A 23,000-nucleotide genomic window follows, 5' to 3' on the forward strand; every position below is an offset into this window, starting at 1 on the left:
ATTTTTCCTCTGGTATGCACTTCAAATGTTCTGCATTGCATCCCAGCAGTGCAGTCAGAGCCTAGCTCACAAGTGTACAAAGTGAAGTGGAAGGGAAGTGGTAGCGAAGCAAAGCAATGATATGCCAGGTTACAAGATTTGTAGCAACAGGGCATCCGCAAAGAAGAGAGCCTCTCTCTTGACTGGCACCTTACTGTTGGTCGTGAGAGTTTTTCTCTAAAGATGACCCTTCATCACCCATGATGTGGACATTTGAGAAAAAGGCCTCTGGCCCATTCTGTTTTGCCTTGTGGGCTGCTTTGGCTGACCTCTCCTTTCCCACATTTTGATTTGTGGATGCCTTGCCTCTGCTGAACTCCAGGTACCCGACTGCACACCAAATCTACAACAGGAAAGGTGCCCTGCTTGCCCAGGACTTCTTACCTAAAGACTGGGGATCCCCTTAATGCCAAGGGCTAAAACTGCTCAATGTGCAACACCGCAAAGAGGAGGTTTGACAACCTGAATTTGAAGGATATGGCTCCAGCAGTTTTAAAAAACAATGGATGAACACATCTGTTTCAAATTTGGTATGGCTAAAGCTCTACCTAAAACCTATCATGGTGCCAAGCTTCATCTCTTTATCTTTAAAAATGACAATTTTAAAAATAATAATTTTAAAACCTCAATTTTTAAAAAAATTCCTAAAAAATTAATGGATGAATGGATCTGTTTCAAATTTGGTATGATTAAAGCCATTCCTAAGTGCTACTATCATGCCAAGTTTGTCTTTATCTTTTAAATTTGCAGAGTTATAAGCATTTTTGTTAATTCCCATTAGAGCTGCTCTTTGGCTGGGGAAGATTGGAAAAATCCGGATTTCCCCTCCCCCTCCCGGATGTGTCACAAAAAACCTGGACAAATCCAGGCAAATCCAGTCATATGGTCACCCTATTCATAGGGCTTCTCCCCTGTGTGAATTCTCTCATGCTTAAGGCCTGTGCTGCCAGCAAAGCTCTTTCCGCACTCTAGGCATTTATAGGGCTTCTCGCCTGTGTGAATTCTTTGATGTCTTTTCATGTTGTTAGCAAAGCTCTTTCCACACTCTAGGCATTTATAGGGCTTCTCGCCTGTGTGAATTCTTTTATGCGTTAAGATGTGAGTTGAAAGTGAATTGCTTTTCACACTCTAAGCACTGAAATTTTTTCTCTTCTGTGTGAAATCTTTGACATTTAGTAAGGTAAATCTTCTGAATCTTTACATACACAGAGCTTTCCCACTGTTTCTTCCCACTGTGCATATTCCTATTACTTGGTTCAAAAGGTTCTTCTAGTAAGGGAATTTCACGGACATCAGACCCTTCAAAAGAAATGGACTTTTTTCACTGCTTCTCTTCAATTTCAGTTTTCAGTTTTATGAACACAGCGGTCTGTTCTTCTCAGCTGCACGCTGTCCAAAAATTCAAGCAAATAGGTATGTGGGCTTCCCCTGTGCCCACCCTGTGCTAATAAAATTGCTTTGGCCCTGTTCTCTAGAAATCAAAGTATCTATGCTTCCGCAGTAACTGGAAAATGTATTAAGGATGCAACCAAGACACCAACTCTTGTGAAGAGTATTGAAACACTAGTTTCACAAGATTGTGTGCCTACTAGAACTGTTACAGGGTGTTGTGGCTTGCTTTAGAAGCAGGTAACCATGAAATGAACAGATGGGGACAAGTTTCTCAGTAATCGTTGATGTATTGTTTTTCTGTCCTTGAAAAGATTGCACTCTGCACATGTGTAAAATCCTTTCTTATAACTGCCTGAGAAGCTTACCTGTTACTGTTTTATGATTGGTGTATTCTATGGAGAGGTTCTGCCTTGTTTCTAAGGGGACTGACCCTATAAGTATGTTAGCCTTTCCTGAAAATAGTGGGCAGTTCCTTGGGTCCTCTGAGGGCTTCCACCTTGCAGTGCTAAGCGCTGCTCGTAATAAACCTTCTAAAAAAAGAGAATCATAGAATAGTAGAGTTGGAAGGGGCCTATAAGGCCATCGAGACCAACCCCCTGCTCAATGCAGGAATCCACCCTAAAGCATCCCTGACAGATGGTTGTCCAGCTGCCTCTTGAAGGCCTCTAGTGTGGCAGAGACCACAACTTCCCTAAGTTACTGGTTCCATTGTCATACTGCTCTAACAGGAAATTTTTCCTGATGTCCAGCTGGAATCTGGCTTCCTGTAACTTGAGCCTTTCCCCCCTGTCCTGCACTCTGGGAGGATGGAGAAGAGATCCTGGCCTTCCTCTGTGTGACAACCTTTGCTATCATGTCTCCCCTCAATCTTCTCTTCTCCAGGCTAAACATGCCCAGTTCTTTTAGTCTCTCTTTATAGGGCTTTGTTTCCAGACCCCTGATAATCCTTGTTGCCCTCTTCTGAACCCCCTCCAGCTTGTCTGTGTCCTTCTTGAAGTGTGGTGCCAGAACCTCACACGATTTGGAAGCTATACTTCTATTAATGTAGCCCAAAATAGCATTTGCCTTTCTTGCAGCCATATCGCACTGTTGGCTCCTATTCAGCTTGTGATCTACAACAATTCCAAGATCCTTCTCATTTGTAGTATTGCTGAGCCAAGTGTCCCCCATCTTGTAACTGTGCATTTGGTTTCGATTCCCTAAATGTAGAACTTGGCATTTATCCCTATTAAATTTCATTCTGTTGTTTTTAGCCCATCACTCCAGCCTATCAAGATCACTTTGAAGTTTGTTTCTGTCTTCCAGGGTATTAGCTAGCCCACCAAATTTTGGGTCATCTGCAAATTTGATAAACCTTCCCTACGTCTTACAGTCTTTGACCACCACCCAGTGATCCTACTTAGAGGTGACCCACCTTCCCAGGGTTCCTCGACACCCCCTCGAAATACCAGCTCTGAAGCTTGGACTTCTGGTCTACCTTGCCAGGCTGGTGTTTACAAGAATCAAATTATTGGGGAAGGCACATGGGCCTTGTTGCTGGCGGGGGGGGGGGGCTTGTTCAGCTGTCCTTTGGCAGAAAGATCAATCAAGCAGCCATCTGGCTCCGTTACCAGGTTTTATCAAGGCAGCCGGTAGGCCAAGGCCGTTCCAAAGGGTTGTTGATCTGTGCAGCTGAAGGTGGGAACCTTCTCGCCTCACTGGGAGCCCTGGAGAGCTTGTTGTTTGTGGAATGGTGCAGCCAGGCCACCCCACCTGCTTAGTTCTGGGGATAAGTTAGTTAGTTTCCTGTTTTTGGTCTCTGTTCATTTGGGGAAAGGTCATTCTGCTCAGGGTCCAGAAGGGTGGCAAAGGGACCCCCGTGCCATCAGGTATCAGGTACCCAGGATTTAGTGTTTTTCTTTGGGTGGCTCTGAATCAACAGCTTGACTTGATGTGGCTTTTATTGCTCTTTTAAAGTTCTTTAATTTCTGCTGTGGCCTTTTAGTTTCATTGTAACTTTTAGACTGTTTTCCCACACAAACCCTCCCCTGTGTCCTGTTAATTGTTCATACCTTCAGGGCCTTACTCCTTGATTTAATAAATTGCCTGGAGCCTTGGTGAAGTGTGGTTATTTTCAGGTGTGAAATCTGGTCACTATACTAGAGTGACCAGATTTAAAAGAGAGCAAAGCTCCTGCACCTTTAACTGTTGTGATGAAGAGGGAATTTCAGTAGGTTCTCCATATATACAAATTACACCTGCAGAAATTCCCTTTTCTATGCAACTGTTAAAGATACAGGAGCCCTGTCCTCCTTTTCATAGGCTCACCCTACTTAACCTCTCTCTTTTTAGAGCATCTATTTGTGTTTAGAGTTCTGAAGGGCACCAGGTTGGGGAACGCTGTTCTGCAGCAAGGGCAGGCAGAAGGATGGAGGGCTCCCATGCCGGAGGCTGCGTTACGCACTCAAAGGGGAAACGGCTGTTGATCTCACAAAGACCCCAGGAGCAGATGGGGCGGCGATGCTGCAGAGGGGGATAAAAGACCCCCCCCCCCATGGAAAAGCCGCCTTCCCAGGTCCGTGTCTTTGCCAGGAGCCTCTCTAATAATAATAATAATAATAATAACAACAACAACAACATGATGTTTATTCATTTCTTACCCGCTTCTCCCTTTGGATCAAGGCGGGGAACAATGTTAGAACAGGAATCAATGCATCTTAAAAATTCTTGATTTTACATTTATCTTGATAAGCGTGCCGGAAAAGGCTAGTCTTTAAGGCTGCCTTAAAATCACAACCATCTAGTGGTTAAAGAAATCTTAAACTCTAGTGTGGCCTCCATCCAAGGGTTAAAGAGGCGGAGAGGGGGCTGGGTCCTAGAGCCACTTCCTCCCCCCCCCATTGCAAAGGATCCTGGGATTCTCCCCCTCCTCCTGCAGCCTCTTTGTTCCCTGCAAAGGAACCGGTGAGTTCAGATTGCAAGGGGGTCCCAGGTGGGAGGAGGGAGGGGGCAGAGGAAGGAGCCCCCCAGGGCAGGGGGGGCAAGTTTGGGGGAGGGGTGGGTGGGAAGAGAGAGGGAGCCCCGAGCCCTCCCCAGGCTACTGACCCACTTAGGGCCCCTCCAGGGAGACCCCCGCCTTGCACCTCCTTCCCTCCCCATAACTAGGGGATCGCGGAATGGAAGGCTGGAGAAAGGGGGGTGTCTGGAAGGGACCCAAGAGGAAAGGTCTCAGGTGGGGAGGAGGAATGTCCCACCTGCAGGCAAAAGGCTGCCCTGGTGTCCCGTTTGCATTTTTTGTTTTGTTTCCTCTCCCTGATTTAAACCTAGTGAATAAGCAAAATTAACAAGTCACTTTGGTCACGAGGCCTTCGAAATAAAACCTGGGGTGCTTTTGTTGATTAAGAAGGGAGCCTGCTGTTGGTTTTAGTACGTCCCTCTTTGATGGTTTTAGTACGTCCCTCTTTGATGCATTAAGTGAGCCCGATGTTCACATCCTGAGAGTGGGGAGAAATCGCTGTTACTCTGGTGCAATTTTGGGGTTCAAGTGCTGGGAGCAGAGAGGGCTTAGAAAGGGAGCGGTGGGACGGATTGGGAGAGAAACTCTGGTTCATCAGCAGAGCTCTTATTTCCTGGAGGGCCGAAGGTTTTCCTTTCTGGAGCCTGAGCTGGACTCAGACCTGCTCTCAATGCAGGATCATGAACAAGAGGCCTCCATGAGAAGAAGTTTCAATATGTGTTTTACTCCTCACGGTTAAAGGCTCCCTGAGTCCAGAATGTTTTTTTTTATATATATTTATTTTTTTATTTCCCAACAGCACATAGACAAACATTACATAGAATACATACAAACAAAGGTATACATAGAACAACTACAGTTACACTAAAAACATTTAAGGGTGAGGTTAAAGTACATTTTTTTTGCACTCTTCATGTCAAAAATCTCCATTAATTCGTTAATGACCATTTATATATCACATAAAGTATAAGAAAAACTGAATTACATACATTGGATCCCACAGATTTATGGTTCTTCCTCCCTTTGCCCATACGAATAATAAAATCCACGAACAAATACATCATTTTTCTCTGCCTCTGATATTCTATCAAAGGATTCCATTCCAACATAAACATAGCTGTTGACCTTTCCCTCATTATCGCTGTAAGTTTTGGCATTTCTGCAAGATGCAGAATGTTCCTTCTATCCTGATACGACGGAACGTAACTTCAGCTGCCTAAAACCATGAGAAATGGTTTAGACTATACTGTTATGCGGTTGAAAACTTTTCAAAGAACTGGGCACGTTTAGCCTGGAGAAGAGAAGATTGAGGGGAGACATGAGAGCACTCTTCAAATACTTGAAGGGGTGTCACACAGAGGAGGGCCAGGATCTCTTCTCGATCCTCCCAGAGTGCAGGACACGGAATAACGGGCTCAAGTTAAAGGAAGCCAGATTCCAGCTGGACATCAGGAAAAACTTCCTGACTGTTAGAGCAGTACGACAATGGAATCAGTGGCCTGGTGAGGTTGTGGGCTCTCCCACACTACAGGCCTTCAAGAGGCAGCTGGACAACCATCTGACAGGGATGGTTTAGGGTGGATTCCCGCATTGAGCAGGGGGTTGGACTCAATGGCCTTGTAGGCCCCTTCCAACTCTGCTATTCTATTATCATTGCATCTATCTACTTTGGACTGGTGGAAGTTTAATTAGAGCTCAATAGCAATTCAACTGCTGCTAGTTGGTTCTGACACTCTTTACACATTGTTTTCTGACACGCCTTAGGAGGAGCTAAACTGCAGTGTGTTTTGCAGAGTGTACACATGTATAGCTTTGTAAATCATTGTGTGTTTCACGTTTTGCTTCCGTTTGTGACGTCCTTCTGCATTTACTTCCCTTATAAACCTTCTCACCAGGAGCCCTGGAGAGCTTGCTGTTTGTGGATTGGTGGAGCTGGGGCATCCCACTTGCTTGGGTTGGGGGGATAAGTTAAGTCAGTTTCCAGTTTATGGTCTCTGTTCATTTGGGGAAGGGTCATGTAGTTCGGGGCCCTGAAGTCTGGCAAAGGGACCCCTGTGCTGTTAGGTATTAGGTAGTCAGGATTTCTTGTCTCTCTTTGGGTTGCTCTGACTCAACGCCTTACCGTGATGTGGCTTTTATTGCTCTTTTAAAGTTGTTCGCTGCTGTGGCCTTTTAGTTTCATTGTAACTTTTAGACTGTTTTCCCCCACACACCCTCCCCTGTCTCCTGTTAATTGTTCATACGATCAGGGCCTTACTCTGATTTAATAAATTGCCTGAAGCCTTGGTGAAGTGTGGTTATTCTCAGGTGAACTGCCTCCAGTTCCAATGTTTCTCCTTCACAAGCTCCATTTTAATTCCTACAGCTCAGTCCCTGCCTCAAAGGAGAAATTGGGAGCCAAGGCAGGAGACTGTTTCGAGTCCTGGTGGGAGCAGAAGAGCGTGAAGATGGAAGAGCAAAGCTTTGCTGGCCCTGAACTACAAAACGTCTCCGGCAACATCCAGGAAGGGAGCAGTGCAGAGCCCTGGGAAGGAAGAGTGCAGCAGGACCAGCCTGGGAACAACGCCTGCTCAGACGTGGAGCTTCAGCCCTTCAGGGACTTCTGCTACCAGGAGGCCATGGGGCCCCGAGGGGTTTGCAGCCGTCTCCACCACCTTTCCTGCCAGTGGCTGAAGCCAGAAAAGCACACGAAAGCTCAGATGCTGGACCTGGTGGTCCTGGAAAAGTTCCTGGCTGTCCTGCCCCAGGAGATGGTGAGCTGGGTCATAGAATGTGGAGCGGAGACCAGTTCCCAGGCAGTGGCCCTGGCAGAAGGCTTCCTCCTGAGTCAGGCAGAAGACAAAGAGCAGGTGAGAGCATTTCATCTTGATAACTAACAGGGACTGTGTTCTTAATACTTATCTCAACTTTATTTTACATGTCCTTTAAGGAAGGGATGCCCCAATTTCCAATGGTCCAACCCCCAAGTATAGTTGCTCTTCATGTGTAGAGCAGGCCCTCATTGGACGATAGTTAAGCTAATACTGGATGGTTAAATTACGCAGTTCCCCACCAGAGGATGTAGTGATGGCCACCAATTTAGATGGTTTAAAATGGGGGTTAGACAAAATCCTGGAGGAGAAGGCTGTGAATGGCTACTAGTCCTGATGGCTATATCCTACCTCCAGGTGATGGACCACTGTGGGGAGAGAATGCTGGACTAGATGGACCCTTGTTCTGATCCAGAATGGCTCTTCTTAGTTTCTCATGATGACAGGAGAAGTGAATGGGTTTGTGAAGTTCTGGGGAAGGAGGAGATCCTTCTTCAACAGGTGTCAGAGTCTTCCCAACAGATCAGGAATAGCATTTGTAGACACCAACCTCCTGTGTTTACAGTGGAAAATGCTGGATATCAGGGAATGTCTGGGAGGTTCTGTCTTTCCTACTGGCTGGTGTTCTAGCACTTTGCTTATAGAACGATAGAATCATAGAATAGCAGAGTTGGAAGGGGCCTACAAGGCCTTCAAGTCCAACACCCTGCTCAATGCAGGAATACACCCTAAAGCATCCCTGACAGATGGTTGTCCAGCTGCCTCTTGAAGTCCTCTAGTATGGGAGAGCCCACAACCTCACCAGGCAACTGATTCCATTGTCGTACTGCTCTAACAGTCAGGAAGATTTACCTGATGTCCAGCTGGAATCTGGCTTCCTTTAACTTGAGCCCGTTATTTCGTGTCCTGCACTCTGGGAGGATCGAGAAGAGATCCTGGCCCTCCTCTGTGTGCCAACCTTTCAAGTATCTGAAGAGTGCTCTCATGTCTCCCCTCAATCTTCTCTTCTCCAGGCTAAACATGCCCAGTTCTTTCAGTCTCCCTTCATAGGGCTTTGTTTCCAGACCCCTGATCATCCTGGTTGCCCTCCTCTGAACACGCTCCAGCTTGTCTGCGTCCTTCTTGAATTGTGGAGCCAGAACTGGATGCAATACTCTAGATGAGGCCTAAACAGCGCCGAATAGAGAGGAACCCGTACCTCCCGTGATTTGGAAGCTATACTTCTATTAATGCAGCCCAAAATAGCTTTAGCCTTTCTTGCAGCCATATCGCACTGTTGGCTCATATTCAGCTTGCGATCTACAACAATTCCAAGATCCTTCTCATTTGTAGTATTGCTGACCCAAGTATCCCTCATCTTGTAACTGTGCTTTTGGTTTCTATTTCCTAAATGTAGAACTTGGCATTTATCCCTATTCAGTTTCATTCTGTTGTTTTCAGCCCAGCACTCCAACCTATCAAGATCTCTTTGAAGTTTGTTTCTGTCTTCCCGGGTATTAGCTATCCCACCCAATTTTGTGTCATCTGCAAATTTGATCAGCGTTCCCTGCACCTCCTCATCCAAATCATTAATAAAAATGTTGAAGAGCCCTGGGCCCAGGACTGAGCCCTGCGGTACCCCACTCGTTGCCTCTCCCCAGTTTGAGAAGGTTCTATTGATAAGTACTCTTTGAGTCTGATTCTGTAGCCAACTGTGAATCCACTTAATAGTTGTTCCATCTAGCCTACTTTTAGCTCTTTTGTTAAATAAGAATATCATCTGGCACTTTGTCAAAAGCTTTGCTGAAGTCAAGATATATGACATCCATAGCATTCCCACAGTCCGCAAAGGTGGTTACACCATCAAAAAATGAGATCAAATTAGTCTGAAAGGACTTGTTCCTGACAAATCCATGTTGGCTTCTAGTGATCACCACATTGATTTCAAGGTGTTTCCAGATTGACTTCTTTATAACCTGCTCCAGAATTTTCCAAGTGATGGATGTCAGACTGACTGGTCTGTAGTTCCCAGGTTCCTCCTTTTTGCCCTTTTTGAAGATAGGGACGACGTTAGCCATCCTCCAGTCGTCTGGCACCTCACCCGTCTTCCATGATTTTGCAAAGATAATAGACAAAGGTTCTGAGAGTTCTTATGCCAGGGTTGAATTCTCAGCCCCCTGACAAAGACACAAGTTCCTGTGCTGTGTGGCTTGGATGGTAGATCAACTTTAGAATGAGACCTGAAAGCCAAACTGATTGGGAAATGCTGCCCTTGGCGTTGACCTGACCCATTTCTTTCCTTCCCACCTCCACCTTCTCTGTCTGGGATCCTCCATCCTGTAAACAGAGTAAGTTTAAGAAAACGTAAACTTTTGGAGCGAATGCAGCTTTTGTGCTCACAGATGTGGGTTTTGGTGGTTCTTGTGGTCATACCAATGTACAATAAATTACATGGACTCTTGATGGCATAAATCGCAAAAGCTGCATTCACTGCAAAAGACTTCAGGCACCTTTGGTCAAGCATTTTCTTGATATGGGACATGTTGACAAAGACTTGAGATTCTGGATTATTGAAAGGTTTCAAGGATAGGGGACAAGAGTAGACCATCAACTATGAAGGAGGGAAATATTCTGGATTTTCACCTTAAGGACATTACAATCACAAGGACTCAACGAAGAGTGTAATTGGATGCCTTGGTTGTAATCCTGTTCTTCCATTTTAAAGTACAGCTCTATTGTATTCCTTTTCTGTCATTTCTTGTCATTGTTTTGATATATATTTTCATTCTTATGTGTAGTAAGTATTATTAGGTTTGTATTAACTATGTTTTAAGCATCAAATCAGTCCACTCAGCCCCCTTTAAGGGAGCATACAGGCCGTTAGTATGGTTGCTACACATTTTAGGATTTGAAAAGCAGCCTAATCAGGAGCAAATTTTGGAGATTACTTAGTCCTCAATTGGTTGAGGAGGTGCAGGGAACGCTGATCAAATTTGCAGATGACACCAAATTGGGTGGGATAGCTAATACCCTGGAAGACAGAAACAAACTTCAAAGTGATCTTGATAGGCTGGAGTGCTGGGCTGAAAACAACAGAATGAAATTTAATAGGGATAAATGCCAAGTTCTACATTTAGGGAATAGAAACTAAATGCACAGTTACAAGATGGGGGATACTTGGCTCAGCAACACTACAAACGAGAAGGATCTTGGAGTTGTTGTAGATCACAAGCTCATTATGAGCCAACAGTGTGATGTGGCTGCAAAAAAAGGAAATACTTTTCTGGGATGCATTAATAGTGGTATAGCTTCCAAATTGTGTGAAGAACAGGTTCTCCTCTATTCAGCACTGGTTACGCCACATCTTGAGTATTGCATCCAGTTCTGGGCACCACACTTCAAGAAAAATGCAGACAAGCTGGAGCGTGTTCAAAGGAGGGCCACGAGGATGATCAGGGGTCTGGAGACAAAGCTCTACACGGAATAACGGGCTCAAGTTAAAGGAAGCCAGATTCCAGCTGGACATCAGGAAAAGCTTCCTGACTTTTAGAGCAGTACGACAATGGAATCAGTGACCTAGGGAGGTTGTGGGCTCTCTTAGAGGCCTTCAAGATGCAGCTGGACAACTATCTTTCAGGTATTCTTTAGGGTGGATTCCTGCATTGAGCAGGGGCTTGGACTCGATGGCCATGTAGGCCCCTTCCAACTGTATGATTATATGTACACCAGTTTCTGGGGAACGTGGGCAGGAGGGTGCTGTTGCACTCATGTCCTGCTTGTGCTCTTCTTACGTTCTTTTGATCACAGGAGAAATGAATGGGTTTGTGAAGTTCTGGGGAAGGAGGGGATCCTTCTTCAGCCAGTGTCAGAGTCCTCCCAACAGAACAGGGAGAGCCTTTGTAGACACCAAACTGCTGTGTTTACAGTGGAAAATGCTGGATATCAGGGTTGAACTCTTAGCCCCCTGACAAAGACACAAGTTCCTGTGCTGTGTGGCTTGGATGGTAGATCAACTTTAGAATGAGACCTGAAAGGTAAAGCGATTGGGAAATGCTACCCTTGGCCTTGACCTGAGCCGTTCCTTTCCTTCTCTAATCCCTCTTCTCTGCCTGGAATCTTCCCTCCTACTCCAGGTCCAGGGGATGTTGGCCAGAGCACCCACAGATTTCCCTGAGGCAGAGAAAGCTCCACTGGGCACCACACAGACGCCGCTGGATGGGTGGATCTTGCAGGAGGGCGACGGAGGACCCTCCTCACTGGGTAAGGGTTAGTGGACGTATTTCCCCATGGTCTCCCTCCCTCAATTACGCCTGAAGTGCATGAGCTGTCTTAACGTTCTCCTTGAGCCTGATTTTGCTGGAGGAGATACTCAAAAAGGAAATGTTGTTTAGTAACGTGGTTCGAGGTCTTACACACTCAACAACTAAGGTCCTCCTCCAGGCGCCTACTCAGAGGGAAGATCGGAGGACGACAACAAGGGAGAGGCCTTCTCTGTGGTGGCCCCTCAACTGTGGAACAATCTCTCCAATGTGGTTCACGTGGCACCGACAGTGTTATCTTTTCAGTGCCAGGTCAAGCAGTATGTAATTAGCAATATGTAATTAATTATCCTGTGTCTGTTTTTTTAGGGTCATAGTTTTAACCCTTGTTATAGTAGTTTTATATGTATGCGTGTATTGTATGTTTTCGCAGGTTTAAATATTTGGATATTGTTTTTAAGTGCTTCGGCTATGGTATGGTAAACAAATGCAATAAAAAAAAATAAACACTGAAAATAAGCAATGAAAATGGGAATAGTTAAGAATGTTAACTTAACTTCTCACCTTCTTTACCTTCCTCACAGGGAGCAAAACAACCTGCAGAGGAAGTGAACTGATCCTGGGGGGTCCTTCTGGGCCTCGTTCGCATGGCGGTGGAGTGAAAGCGGTTTCTGCACAGCCTGGGCAGGTAGGGGAGTCCTGGGGGCCTCCGTCTCCTGCACATCTCTTTAGTCCTGGAAGAACCTGCCCCTTTAGCCTTTGCTCTTCTCCAAGATGGCTGCTAGGAAGGCCTTGAAGGTCACTCACAATGCTTTGGCATTCAGAAAGAGGACCTCACCATCCTTGTCTTCATGGATTGCTACATAATGCTTAAAGAGAACATCATTTCTTCTTCTTTCAGGGTCTGGTGACCTTTGAGGAGGTTGCCGTGCATTTCTCGGAGGAGGAGTGGGCTCTGCTGGATCCAGGCCAGAGGACTCTGCACAAAGAAGTCATGGAGGAGAATCGTAGGATCCTGGCCTCTCTGGGTAAGGAATGGGGTTCCTCTGGGTAAGGCTCCCTCTCTGCCTTCTTGCCAGATCCTGGAAGGTGGCATTTCAGCTCTTCTTTCTTTGTGTCAGTGTAGAATACAACTGTCATTGACTCCGAAGACCTGACAAAACATTGAGAAAAGCCTATTGATGGACTTGCTCTGTGGCAGAGATGGCTGCCAACCAATCTTACTTTGCTGCTATAATTGCATCTGCATAATATTGAAGATGTTACAGATATTATCTTAATGGTCTCCATCGAGGAGAGGAGAGTTAAGCCTTTTCAGAAGACAGCGCTGGACAGCTTTCTTTCCATTTTAAGATATAACTAGACATTGAAAATAACTATTAGGGTTGAATTACCACTTTCCAGTTCCCCGTTAAATGATCAGCTAGGAGAAAATTGCATATTTTAAGTGTATTTTATTTTTACTGTATTTTATGTTGTTCATTTATTCTCTCAACTGCTTTATATGAGATACTCCATATAAATGAAAGCTTTGTATGGCAGTCTAGTTCTCAGCACTATTGATTATCGGGATTTTTTAATATATTTAGAAGTATCTGCTTCACCAACAATTTTTTTTATATCCTGTGAATCAAATCAGCAACCATTTGTTTTGTTCCAAGATTTCAAGACGATTTCTGTGTTTATACTTGCAGGTGATCACAGGGAGAACAATAAAAATGGCCTACACCAGAGAAGGAAAACTGAAACTGAAGGGAAGAGGGAAAACGAATCCATTTCTTTTGAAGGATCAGATCTCTGTGAAACTCCAACACTAGAAGCACCAAGTAAAAAGAACATTCATAAAAGGAAGAAACAGAGTAAAACTCAGAAGATTCATTCTAACAAATATCAAAGGGTTCAATGCTTAGTATGTGAAAAACAATTCACGTTCAACTCACAACTTAACTTGCATAAAAGAATTCACACTGGAGAGAAGCCCTATAAATGCTTTGAGTGTGGGAAGACCTTTGCTCAGAGCACAGACCTTAAGCGGCATCAAGTAATTCACACTGGGGAGAAGCCCTATAAATGCTTTGAGTGTGGGAAGACCTTTGCTCGGAGCACACAGCTTAAGCAGCATCAACGAATTCACACTGGGGAGGAGCCCTATAAATGCTTAGAATGCGGGAAGAGCTTTGCTGACAGCAGAAGCCTTAAGCTGCATCAAAGAACTCACACTGGGGAGAAGCCCTATAAATGCTTAGAATGTGGGAAGAGCTTTGCTCAGAGCGGCAGCCTTACGGAGCATCAAAGAATTCACACTGGGGAGAAGCCCTATAAATGCTTAGAATGCGGTAAGAGCTTTGTTCAGAGCAGCAGCCTTAAGCAGCATCAAAGAATTCATACTGGGGAGAAGCCCTATAAATGCTTAGAGTGTGGGAAAACCTTTGCTCGGAGCACACAGCTTAAGCAGCATCAAGGAATTCACACTGGGGAGGAGCCCTATAAATGCTTAGAGTGTGGGAAGACCTTTGCTCAGAGCACACAGCTTAAGCAGCATCAACGAATTCACACTGGGGAGAAGCCCTATAAATGCTTAGAATGTGGGAAGAGCTTTGTTTACAGCACAGACATGAAGCGGCATCAAAGAATTCACACTGGGGAGAAGCCCTATAAATGCTTAGAGTGTGGGAAGACCTTTGCTCAGAGCTCACAGCTTAAGCAGCATCAAGGAATTCACACTGGGGAGAAGCCCTATAAATGTTTAGAATGTGGGAAGAGCTTTGCTCACAGCTCAAGCTTTAAGCTGCATCAAAGAATTCACACTGGGGAGAAGCCCTATAAATGCTTAAAGTGTGGGAAGACCTTTGCTCGGAGCACACAGCTTAAGCAGCATCAAGAAATTCACAATGTGGAGAAGCCCTATAAATGTTTAGAATGCGGTAAGAGCTTTGCTCACAGCACAAGCCTTAAGCTGCATCAAGGAATTCACACTGGGGAGAAGCCCTATAAATGTTTAGAATGCGGGAAGAGCTTTGTTCTGAGCTCACACCTTAAGCTGCATCAAAGAAGTCACACTGGGGAGAAGCCCTATAATTGCATAGAATGCGGGAAGAGCTATGCTCACAGCATCAGCCTTAAGCAGCATCAACGAATTCACACTGGGGAGAAGCCCTATAAATGCTTAGAATGCGGGAAGAACTTTGTTCTGAGCTCATCCCTGAAGCAGCATCAAAGAGTTCACACTGGGGAAAAGCCCTATAAATGCTTAGAGTGCGGAAAGACCTTTGCTCAGAGGACAGCCCTTAAGCAGCATCAAGTAATTCACACTGGGGAGAAGCCCTATAAATGCTTCGAATGCGGGAAGACCTTTGCTCACAGCACAAACCTTAAGCAGCATCAACGAATTCACACTGGGGAGAAGCCCTATAAATGCTTCGAGTGCGGGAAGAGCTTTGTTCTGAGCTCACACCTTAACCAGCATCAAAGAATTCACACTGGGGAGAAGCCCTATATATGCTTAGAGTGCGGGAAAAGCTTTGCTCACAGCACAAACCTTAAGCTTCATCAAAGATTTCACACTGGGGAGAAGCCCTATAAATGCTTAGAGTGCGGGAAGAGCTTTGCTCACAGGATTAGCCTTAAGCAGCATCAACAAATTCACACTGGGGTGAAACCCTGTAAATGCTTAGAATGCGGGAAGAGCTTTGTTCTGAGCTCACACCTTAAGCAGCATCAACGAATTCACACTGGGGAGAAGCCCTACAAATGCTTAGAGTGCGGAAATACCTTTGTTCAGAGCTCACAACTTAAGCATCATCAACGAATTCACACTGGGGAGAAGCCCTATAAATGTTTAGAATGCGGGAAGAGATTTGCTCTGAGTTCACACCTTAAGCTGCATCAACGAATTCACACTGGGGAGAAGCCCTATAAATGCTTTGAGTGCGGGAAGAACTTTGCTCGGAGCACACACCTTAAGCTACATCAAGGAATTCACACTGGGCAGAAGCCCTATAAATGCTTAGAATGTGGGAAGACATTTGTTCTGAGCTCACACCTTAAGCAGCATCAACGAATTCACACTGGGGAGAAGCCCTATAAATGCTTAGAGTGTGGGAAGAGCTTTGCTCAGAGCACAGTCCTTAAGCAGCATCAAAGAATTCACACTGGGGAGAAGCCCTATAAATGCTTAGAATGTGGGAAGAGCTTTGCTCACAGAACAAGCCTTAAGCTGCATCAAGGAATTCACACTGGGAAGAAGCCCTATAAATGCTTAGAATGCGGGAAAAGCTTTGTTCTGAGCTCATACCTTAAGCGGCATCAAAGAATTCACACTGGGGAGAATCCCTATAAATGTTTAGTGTAGCATTTAAGCATCATAGAATAGTAGAGTTCGAAGGGGCCTATAAGGCCATGGAGTCCAACCCCCCATGCTCAATGCAGGAATCCACCCTAAAACATACCTAACAGAAGGTTGTCCAGCTGCCTCTTGAAGGCCTATTGTGTGGGAGAGCCCACAACCTCCCTAGGTAACTGGTTCCATTGTCATACTGTTCTAACAGGATGTTTTTCCTGATGTAGAGCTGGAATCTGCTTTCCTGTAACCTGCACTCTGGGAGGATCGAGAAGAGATCCTGGCCCTCCTCTGTGTGACAACCTTTCAAGTCATTGAAGAGTGTTATCATGTTTCCCCTCAATCTTCTCTTCTCCATGCTAAACATTCCCAGTTCTTGCAGTCTCTCCTCATAGGGTTTTGTTTCCAGACCCCTGATCACCCTCTGAATATGCTCAAACTTGTCTGCATGCTTCCTGGAGTGTGTTGTGCAGAACTGGGCGCAATACTCAAGATGTGGCATAGCCAGGGCTGAATAGAGGGGAATCAGTACCTCATGCGATTTTGATTCTTTTAAAGCAGCCCAAAATAGCATTTGCTTTTTTTGCAACCACATCACACCGTTCGCTCATATTCAGCTTGTTATCTACAACAATTCCAAGGTTGTTCTTGTTTGTAGTATTGCTGAGTCAAGTATCCCCTCTCTTGTAAATGTGCATATTTTTTTCTTTTCCTAGGTGTTGAACGTGGCATTTATCCCTATTAAATTTCATTCTGTTGTTTTCTGCCCAGCACTCCAGCCTATCAAGATCACTTTGAAGTTTGTTAATCGGAATATTATGATCGGAGCACTTTGTCAAAAGCTTTGCTGAAGTCAAGATATATTACATCCACATCATTTCCACAGTCCACAAGGGAGATTACCCGATCAAAAAGAGATCAGATTAGTCTAACAGAATTTGTTCTTGACAAATCCCTGTTGGCTTCTAGTAATCACTGCATTATTTTCAAGGTGCTCACTTACAGATTGACTTCTTTAGAATCTGCTCCAGAATTTCCCCTGGGTTGGATGTCAGACTGACTGGTTGGTAGTTCCCAGTTTAGCCCTCCTCCAGTCATACTTGTTTTTACCTCAATTTTAGAATTTCTGTAAACCGCCCAGAGAGCCCTGGCTATGGGAGCGGTATATAAGTTTAATAAATAAAAATAAATACAGCACCTCACCCGTCTTCCATGATTTCGCAAAGATAGGGGTGTACACGGACCCCCCGATCTGCTTCTCTTCCAGATCTGCAACTTCCAGATCGGCTCCGCTCCGCTCTGCCTATTGTCCGCTCCGGTTCGCTGTGAAGCTCCGGATCCAGATTGGAGCTCCGCTCCCCCCCATAGGCTTGCATTGAAATCCAAAAAAAAACCTACAACTTTTTTTCTGTTTAAGTTAGAAACCTCAAATTCGGCACCATGACACTTCATGCACATATACACACGCATGCCAAGACTCAAGCCAATCCAAGCCTCCCCTGATTTTTGGGTAATTTTTGGAAATCGGACTCCCCATTTTCAGACATGGACTGTTCTCTGACATTTTGACAGATAAAAACTTGGAAGCAGGCACATCTGCATTCATGGCAAGTTTCAAGCAGATTCCATCACCCCGTTTTTTGGGGGGGGCTTTAACCTCCAACGCAGCACCCCTAACCCAAATTCGCACACCCCTTTCTATATCTCTGTCAATTTTCATGTTAGAAACCTCAAGTTAGGCACCATGACACCTCATGCACGTATACACATGCATGCCAAGCCTCGAGCCAATCCAAGCCTCCCTGGATTTTGGGGGAATTTTTGAAAATCAGACACCCCAGTATCTCAGGGGTTTAAAGCTGCAGACAGCTCAATAGGGCCATTTAAAAGGAAATCCCAACATGCCATGAATTGGGGAGTAGATAAACCTAAATATGAATCTTCCACACTTGAAAAATTGAGTTGGAACTTCAAAAAGTCTAAGTGAGCGCAGGAAGGACTTATCCCGAGTCAAAGCAAGACACACACAAACCATCCCTGTGAGGCGGGCAGGGGAGGAGGGAGGGAAGGCAGGCAGGCAGCAGACATTTCTGGGGGCACAAGGAAGTGCGGCAAGGATGGCTTGTTTCTTTCTAAGCCAGCAATAACGTATTGCAAACCAACCCTGCGAAGCGGGTGCAATGAGTGAGCAAAGGATGGCTTGTTTCTTTCTAAGCCAGCAGTAACGCATTGCAAACCAACCCTTCGAGGCGGGCGCAAGGAAGTGAGCCAAGAATGGCTTGTTGTTTCTTTCTAAGCCAGCAGTAACGCATTGCAAACCAACCCTGCGAGGCGGGCGCAAGCAGTAATCCAAGGATGGCTTGTTTCTTTCTAAGCCAGCAGTAACACATTGCAAACCATCCCTGTGAGGAGGTCACAGAGTAGGAGGACAGGCAGGCAGGCAGAGAGCCAGGCAGAGATATGCCATAGATCTAGTATGGGGGAGTCAGTCCTGGCAGATGCCCTACCACAGCAGCACCCTGGGGGGAAGGCAGGCAGGCAGGCAGCAGACATTTCTGGGGGCACAAGGAAGTGAGCCAAGGATAGTTTCAAAGCCAGTAATGCAAACCATCCCTGTGAGGTGGGAGAAGCACAGAGAGATGCCTTTTCTTTTGCATCCCATAACTAGGAGGCTAGGAGGATAAGAGTAAAGCTTTGTGATCCTTGCTTCAGAGTTGATTGACTGCATTGTGATCACAGCCATTATTAAACAACAACAACAATAGTAACGTTAATAATAGCAGTACTAATTAATATTAATAGCAATAACAACAACAACAACAATAAGGAGTTGAACCACAATGAAAGCCTGCCTGACTTCACTGAAGAGGAAAAGCCAGGAGAGCTTGGGCTATGGGGTGTAAATATAAAACGGAATAAATAAATAAACAAAGGAGGGGTGGAATCAAAAGCAGCAGTGTTGCTGAATAAACAACAAGAAGATTTTTTAAAAAAAGGCTATGTCTGTCTTTTACCAGTAAGAGGAAAGTGGATGTGCCCAGGGGGAGGGGGATATGCCCAATTTTGACTGGCCCTAAGTAAGTACCAGTCTTAAGAAGCTACCTGTCACTTCAACTCATGACAGGCATTAGTTTCAGTCTCTCCACTGGGTTACTCTTTGGAGGGCTCTGATGACCCTTCAAGGGTGGGAGAGTGTGTGCACTGGGTACGTCCACATGCCCTAGGGGACCTCATCCCCTTGCACCACATCTATTCAGTTGTTCACCAAGGTTAAGGTGAGTAGCAGTGCTGTGATTCCTATCTGTTATTTATTTGCTTAGTATATGATTTCAGGTTGTGTTTGTGCATTTGGTGGGGCTACTGTTTTAAAAAACACTGGGAAAAGTCCGTTCAGACTAAGACAGAGAAGTTTCCTAGTATCCCAAGTTACTACGTATCCCGTTTTGCCTATCCCTTTCTCCAACTTTGGGATTAGAGGATGCTTCATCAGGTGATCATGCCTGGGAGTTGAATCTGCCTCTCAGCACTTTAAAAAGGTACCTCTCCCGCTTTTTTTAACCCTATTTTTTTAAAAAATATAACAAGCGAACCGCATCACGCAGAGTGCTGAGAGTAGGCTCAAAATGACCCCCAGCCACGACTCTCTAAGCACAAGAAATTTCAGAAAGATAGCTTTAAAAACAACACAGTTATGCCCTAATCTTTTCTGCAATGCAATCCTATTGGAGAAATTATCCAAAATGGCAGGCAGATTGCTCCGCAAAAAGAGAAGCGCTTCTCCTATGGCCACTTCTCTTCACCATGCTTCTCCAGGACCCCGGTTCGCTTCTACTCTGCCTCTGGGCAAGGCGGAGCAGGCCAATTTGCTCCTGATTCTCCGCTCTGAGGAGAAGCGGAGCACATCCTTAATAGACAGTGGTTCAGAGAGTTCTTCCGCTAGCTCCTTCATTACTCTAGGATGTAGTTTATCAGGCCCTGGAGATTTGAACTCATTCAAGGAAATTAGGTGTTCCTTGACCATTTGTTTATCAATCTCAGACTGCAATCCTACCCCCTCAACTTGTGCTTCACTTTTTATAGGGTGGTCTTCTCCGCTTTTGGGAGAAGACTGAGCCAAAGTAGGAATTGAGCACTTCAGCCTTTTCTTTGTCATCTGTTAATCAATTTTCCATCCTCATTAAGCAGTTGAATCACCATTTCTTTCCTCTGTCTTTTCTATTCACGTATCTGAAGAAAGCCTTTTTATTGCTGTTAGCATCTCTCGCTAATCTCAGCTCATTCTGAGCTTTAGCCTTCCTGACGCCATTTCGGCACTTCTGCGCCACCTGTCTGTACTCTTCTTTTGTAGCCTGGCCTTCCTTCCACTTCCTATATGTATCCGTTTTTGTTTTCAGGTCATCTCTAAGCTTTTTGTGGAGCCACATTGGTTTCCTCTGTTGTCTTCTGTCTTTTCAACTTGTTGGAATTGTTTGTAACTGTGCCCTTAAAATTTCCTTTTTTAAAATACTCCCACCCATCCTGTACTCCTTTTCTCATTAGGGTTACTTGCCATGGGCCCTTACTTATCATAGTTCTGAGTTTATTAAAATCAGCTTTCCTAAAAACCAGAGTACGTGTATGGCTACACTCAGCTTTTGCTTCATTTAAAATCAAGAATTCAATTATGGTGTGTTCACTTTCCCCCAGAATTCCTGTAACTGCCACTTTATCCACCTAGCTGGTATAGGTAAGGAGCTATGGAGTAGTATAGCTAAAATTCCTAGAATGCTAATGCAAATTTTCTTGTGAGGTTTTTGTTGAATCAATGAAATATATTTAACAAACGGGTACGTTCACAACAGCCATTATGTTGCACACATACACATAGAGAGCACAAAAATGATATATACAATGAAATTGATATTAACAGTAAATTCTGAATAATCGTGATATCCGCTCAAGTCAATAGTCCAATTACAATAACAACAGTACAAAAACAAGTTTCCAATACCAAGAGCAAATCAACAGTTGCAAGAACAAATCAAGACGGTAATTTCGGATTATACATTCCATTTCCAACACAATCTTCCTCCGTTGTATATCACTGTCTGTATTCTAGTTCGCTGGTCATTTGAAGCAACCCGACGGGGGACGAGGCACTGCAGTAACAACATTCAAACATCACATAAATCACTAAACAGTATTTAAACCGTCCAATTCAGACTGAATAATTACCTTTCTTGCTTGAGAATAGTGATGACAATTACTTTGTAGTCAAACTGTTATGTCCTTTACTGAACTATATTGTAAAATAATAACGTATTAAATGTTATTTCCGCTGCTCGTGTTGTAAAAAACTTACCATGAGGAGATTTGTAACTTTCAACACCTATGAAAAACTATAATCGTTACCTTGCATAATAGCTATAAATAAAAGTTACCTGCTACCTTTCCTTCCCCGGGGAGAATTAGGTGAAACAAACATAGCTATACTTCACACCTGATAAGAGCTGGTCGAATTGGAATCACACCAGGTTGGGGGATGCTGTTTTATGGCTCTGGATCCCACAAAGCCCCCAGGAGCAGATGAGGCAGTAATGTTGCAGAAAGGATAAAAGACACACACACTCAGAAAAGACCCCTTCCCAAATCCGCATCTCTGCCAGGAGCCACTGCGGCTCTCTCATGGTGCTTCCATCCAAGGGTTAAAGAGGAGGAGAGGGGGCTGGGTCCTAGAGCCAAGGCTGGATGAGGCAACTCCCTTCCGACCCCACATTTCCTACCCTCATTGCAAAGGAGCCTGGAATTCTACTCCTACGTGCATTGTGTGTCCACTGCCTGCAGTCTCTTTTCCCCTGCAAAGGAGCCAGTGAGTGCAGATTGCAAGGGGGTTCCTAGGGTAGGGTGACCATATTTTGGAAACCAAAAAGGAGGACAACATGGCCGCCCCATGGGGGTGTGCCCACCAACATGTCCAGCCCCCAAGGGGGTGTGCTCACCCAAACATGGCCTTGGTCACAGGTCTGATTTCACAGCACACAATTAAGACAGACCTGTTCTACATTACATCTTAATGTTAAAATCATAGAATCATAGAATAGCAGAGTTGGAAGGGGCCTACAAGGCCATCGAATCCAACCCCCTGCTCAATCCAGAAATCCACCCTAAAGCATCCCTGACAGATGCTTGTCCAGCTGCCTCTTGAAGGCCTCTAGTGTGAGAGAGCCCACAACCTCACCAGGCAACTGATTCCATTGTCGTACTGCTCTAACAGTCAGGAAGTTTTTCCTTATGTCCTAAGAAAAGAGTAGGACCGTTAATAGGCAATATTAAAAAAAAAAAAAAGCTTTTTACAGTTTGCATATATAATTTTTAAAAAAGAAAGTACTTGTTCGGTGGAAGGATGCCTCCAAGCGAAGGACAGCCTTTAAAATTTCCTCATTGTTTTGAGTGGTTTTACTTCCATGCCCTTCAACAGAGTCCTCAGCTGCAGGTAGTTGTGATGTGGACTGTTCTCCTGAAAGGGTAAACATATACTTTTAGCAAGGATATCAATTGAGCATCAGACATTACCTTGGTATGTTAAAGTAAACTGTAGTTAATTAAAACAAGTGATAGACCTGCGCCATCAGGATGTGGTGGTGACATTGGAGGCTCATCTAGACCTTCAGGCGTTTCCTCAGAATGATGAGGACTGCTCCTTCTAGCTGGCTGGATGTCTGAACATTTTTTCAAAGTAAAACTACATATGAGTGAAGGACTTATACGATTTTTACTGTTTAACACTAGACAGGCAAAGCGTAATCTTTAAAATACAAATATTTTTGCTATTATTTATTCATTAATATTTGTACAATAATATAAAGAACTGAACTTTTATTTTAAAACTACTTTTGAAAGACAAAACTGTTGAAGTCCTGGATTAGGACTGGTTTTTGTGATTTCCATATTTCTGTACAAGTCTGCAAAACCTGGAAGAAACTGAAGACTCAGCATCAGTCAATCAGCTTAAAGGTCAAGTTTGCAGGTGGACTTTATTGAATTATTGGGATGATGCAAAAGTGTAATTGTCTTGCCATTGCCAATTAGTGGTTTCATCATTTGTTCAGGGAAGTGTATATAAAGAGAGTTTTGGAGCATTGTAACCAGATTAAAATATTCTCTCTCTGCTGCTGTGAGCCCTGCTGTAACGTGTATGACCAAGTGTG

General features: G+C 44.6%; 1 protein-coding gene and 1 pseudogene across 1 annotated transcript; one reads left to right on the plus strand and one right to left on the minus strand.

Annotated features, from left to right (window-relative positions):
- Positions 1–23,000, minus strand: part of LOC134396487 (zinc finger protein 850-like) — a 637,841-nt pseudogene that overhangs the window by 324,639 nt on the left and 290,202 nt on the right.
- On the plus strand, positions 12,380–16,029 carry LOC134396313 (zinc finger protein 850-like). The gene is made up of 4 exons (XM_063122761.1): positions 12,380–12,502; positions 13,169–13,583; positions 13,668–15,086; positions 15,171–16,029. The coding sequence occupies exons 1-4, from the start codon at positions 12,469–12,471 to the stop codon at positions 15,823–15,825; spliced, it is 2,523 nt and encodes an 840-aa protein (XP_062978831.1). The 5' UTR covers positions 12,380–12,468; the 3' UTR covers positions 15,826–16,029.

Source organism: Elgaria multicarinata, chromosome 3 (assembly GCF_023053635.1).
Source record: "Elgaria multicarinata webbii isolate HBS135686 ecotype San Diego chromosome 3, rElgMul1.1.pri, whole genome shotgun sequence".
Taxonomy (NCBI): Eukaryota; Metazoa; Chordata; class Lepidosauria; order Squamata; family Anguidae; genus Elgaria; species Elgaria multicarinata.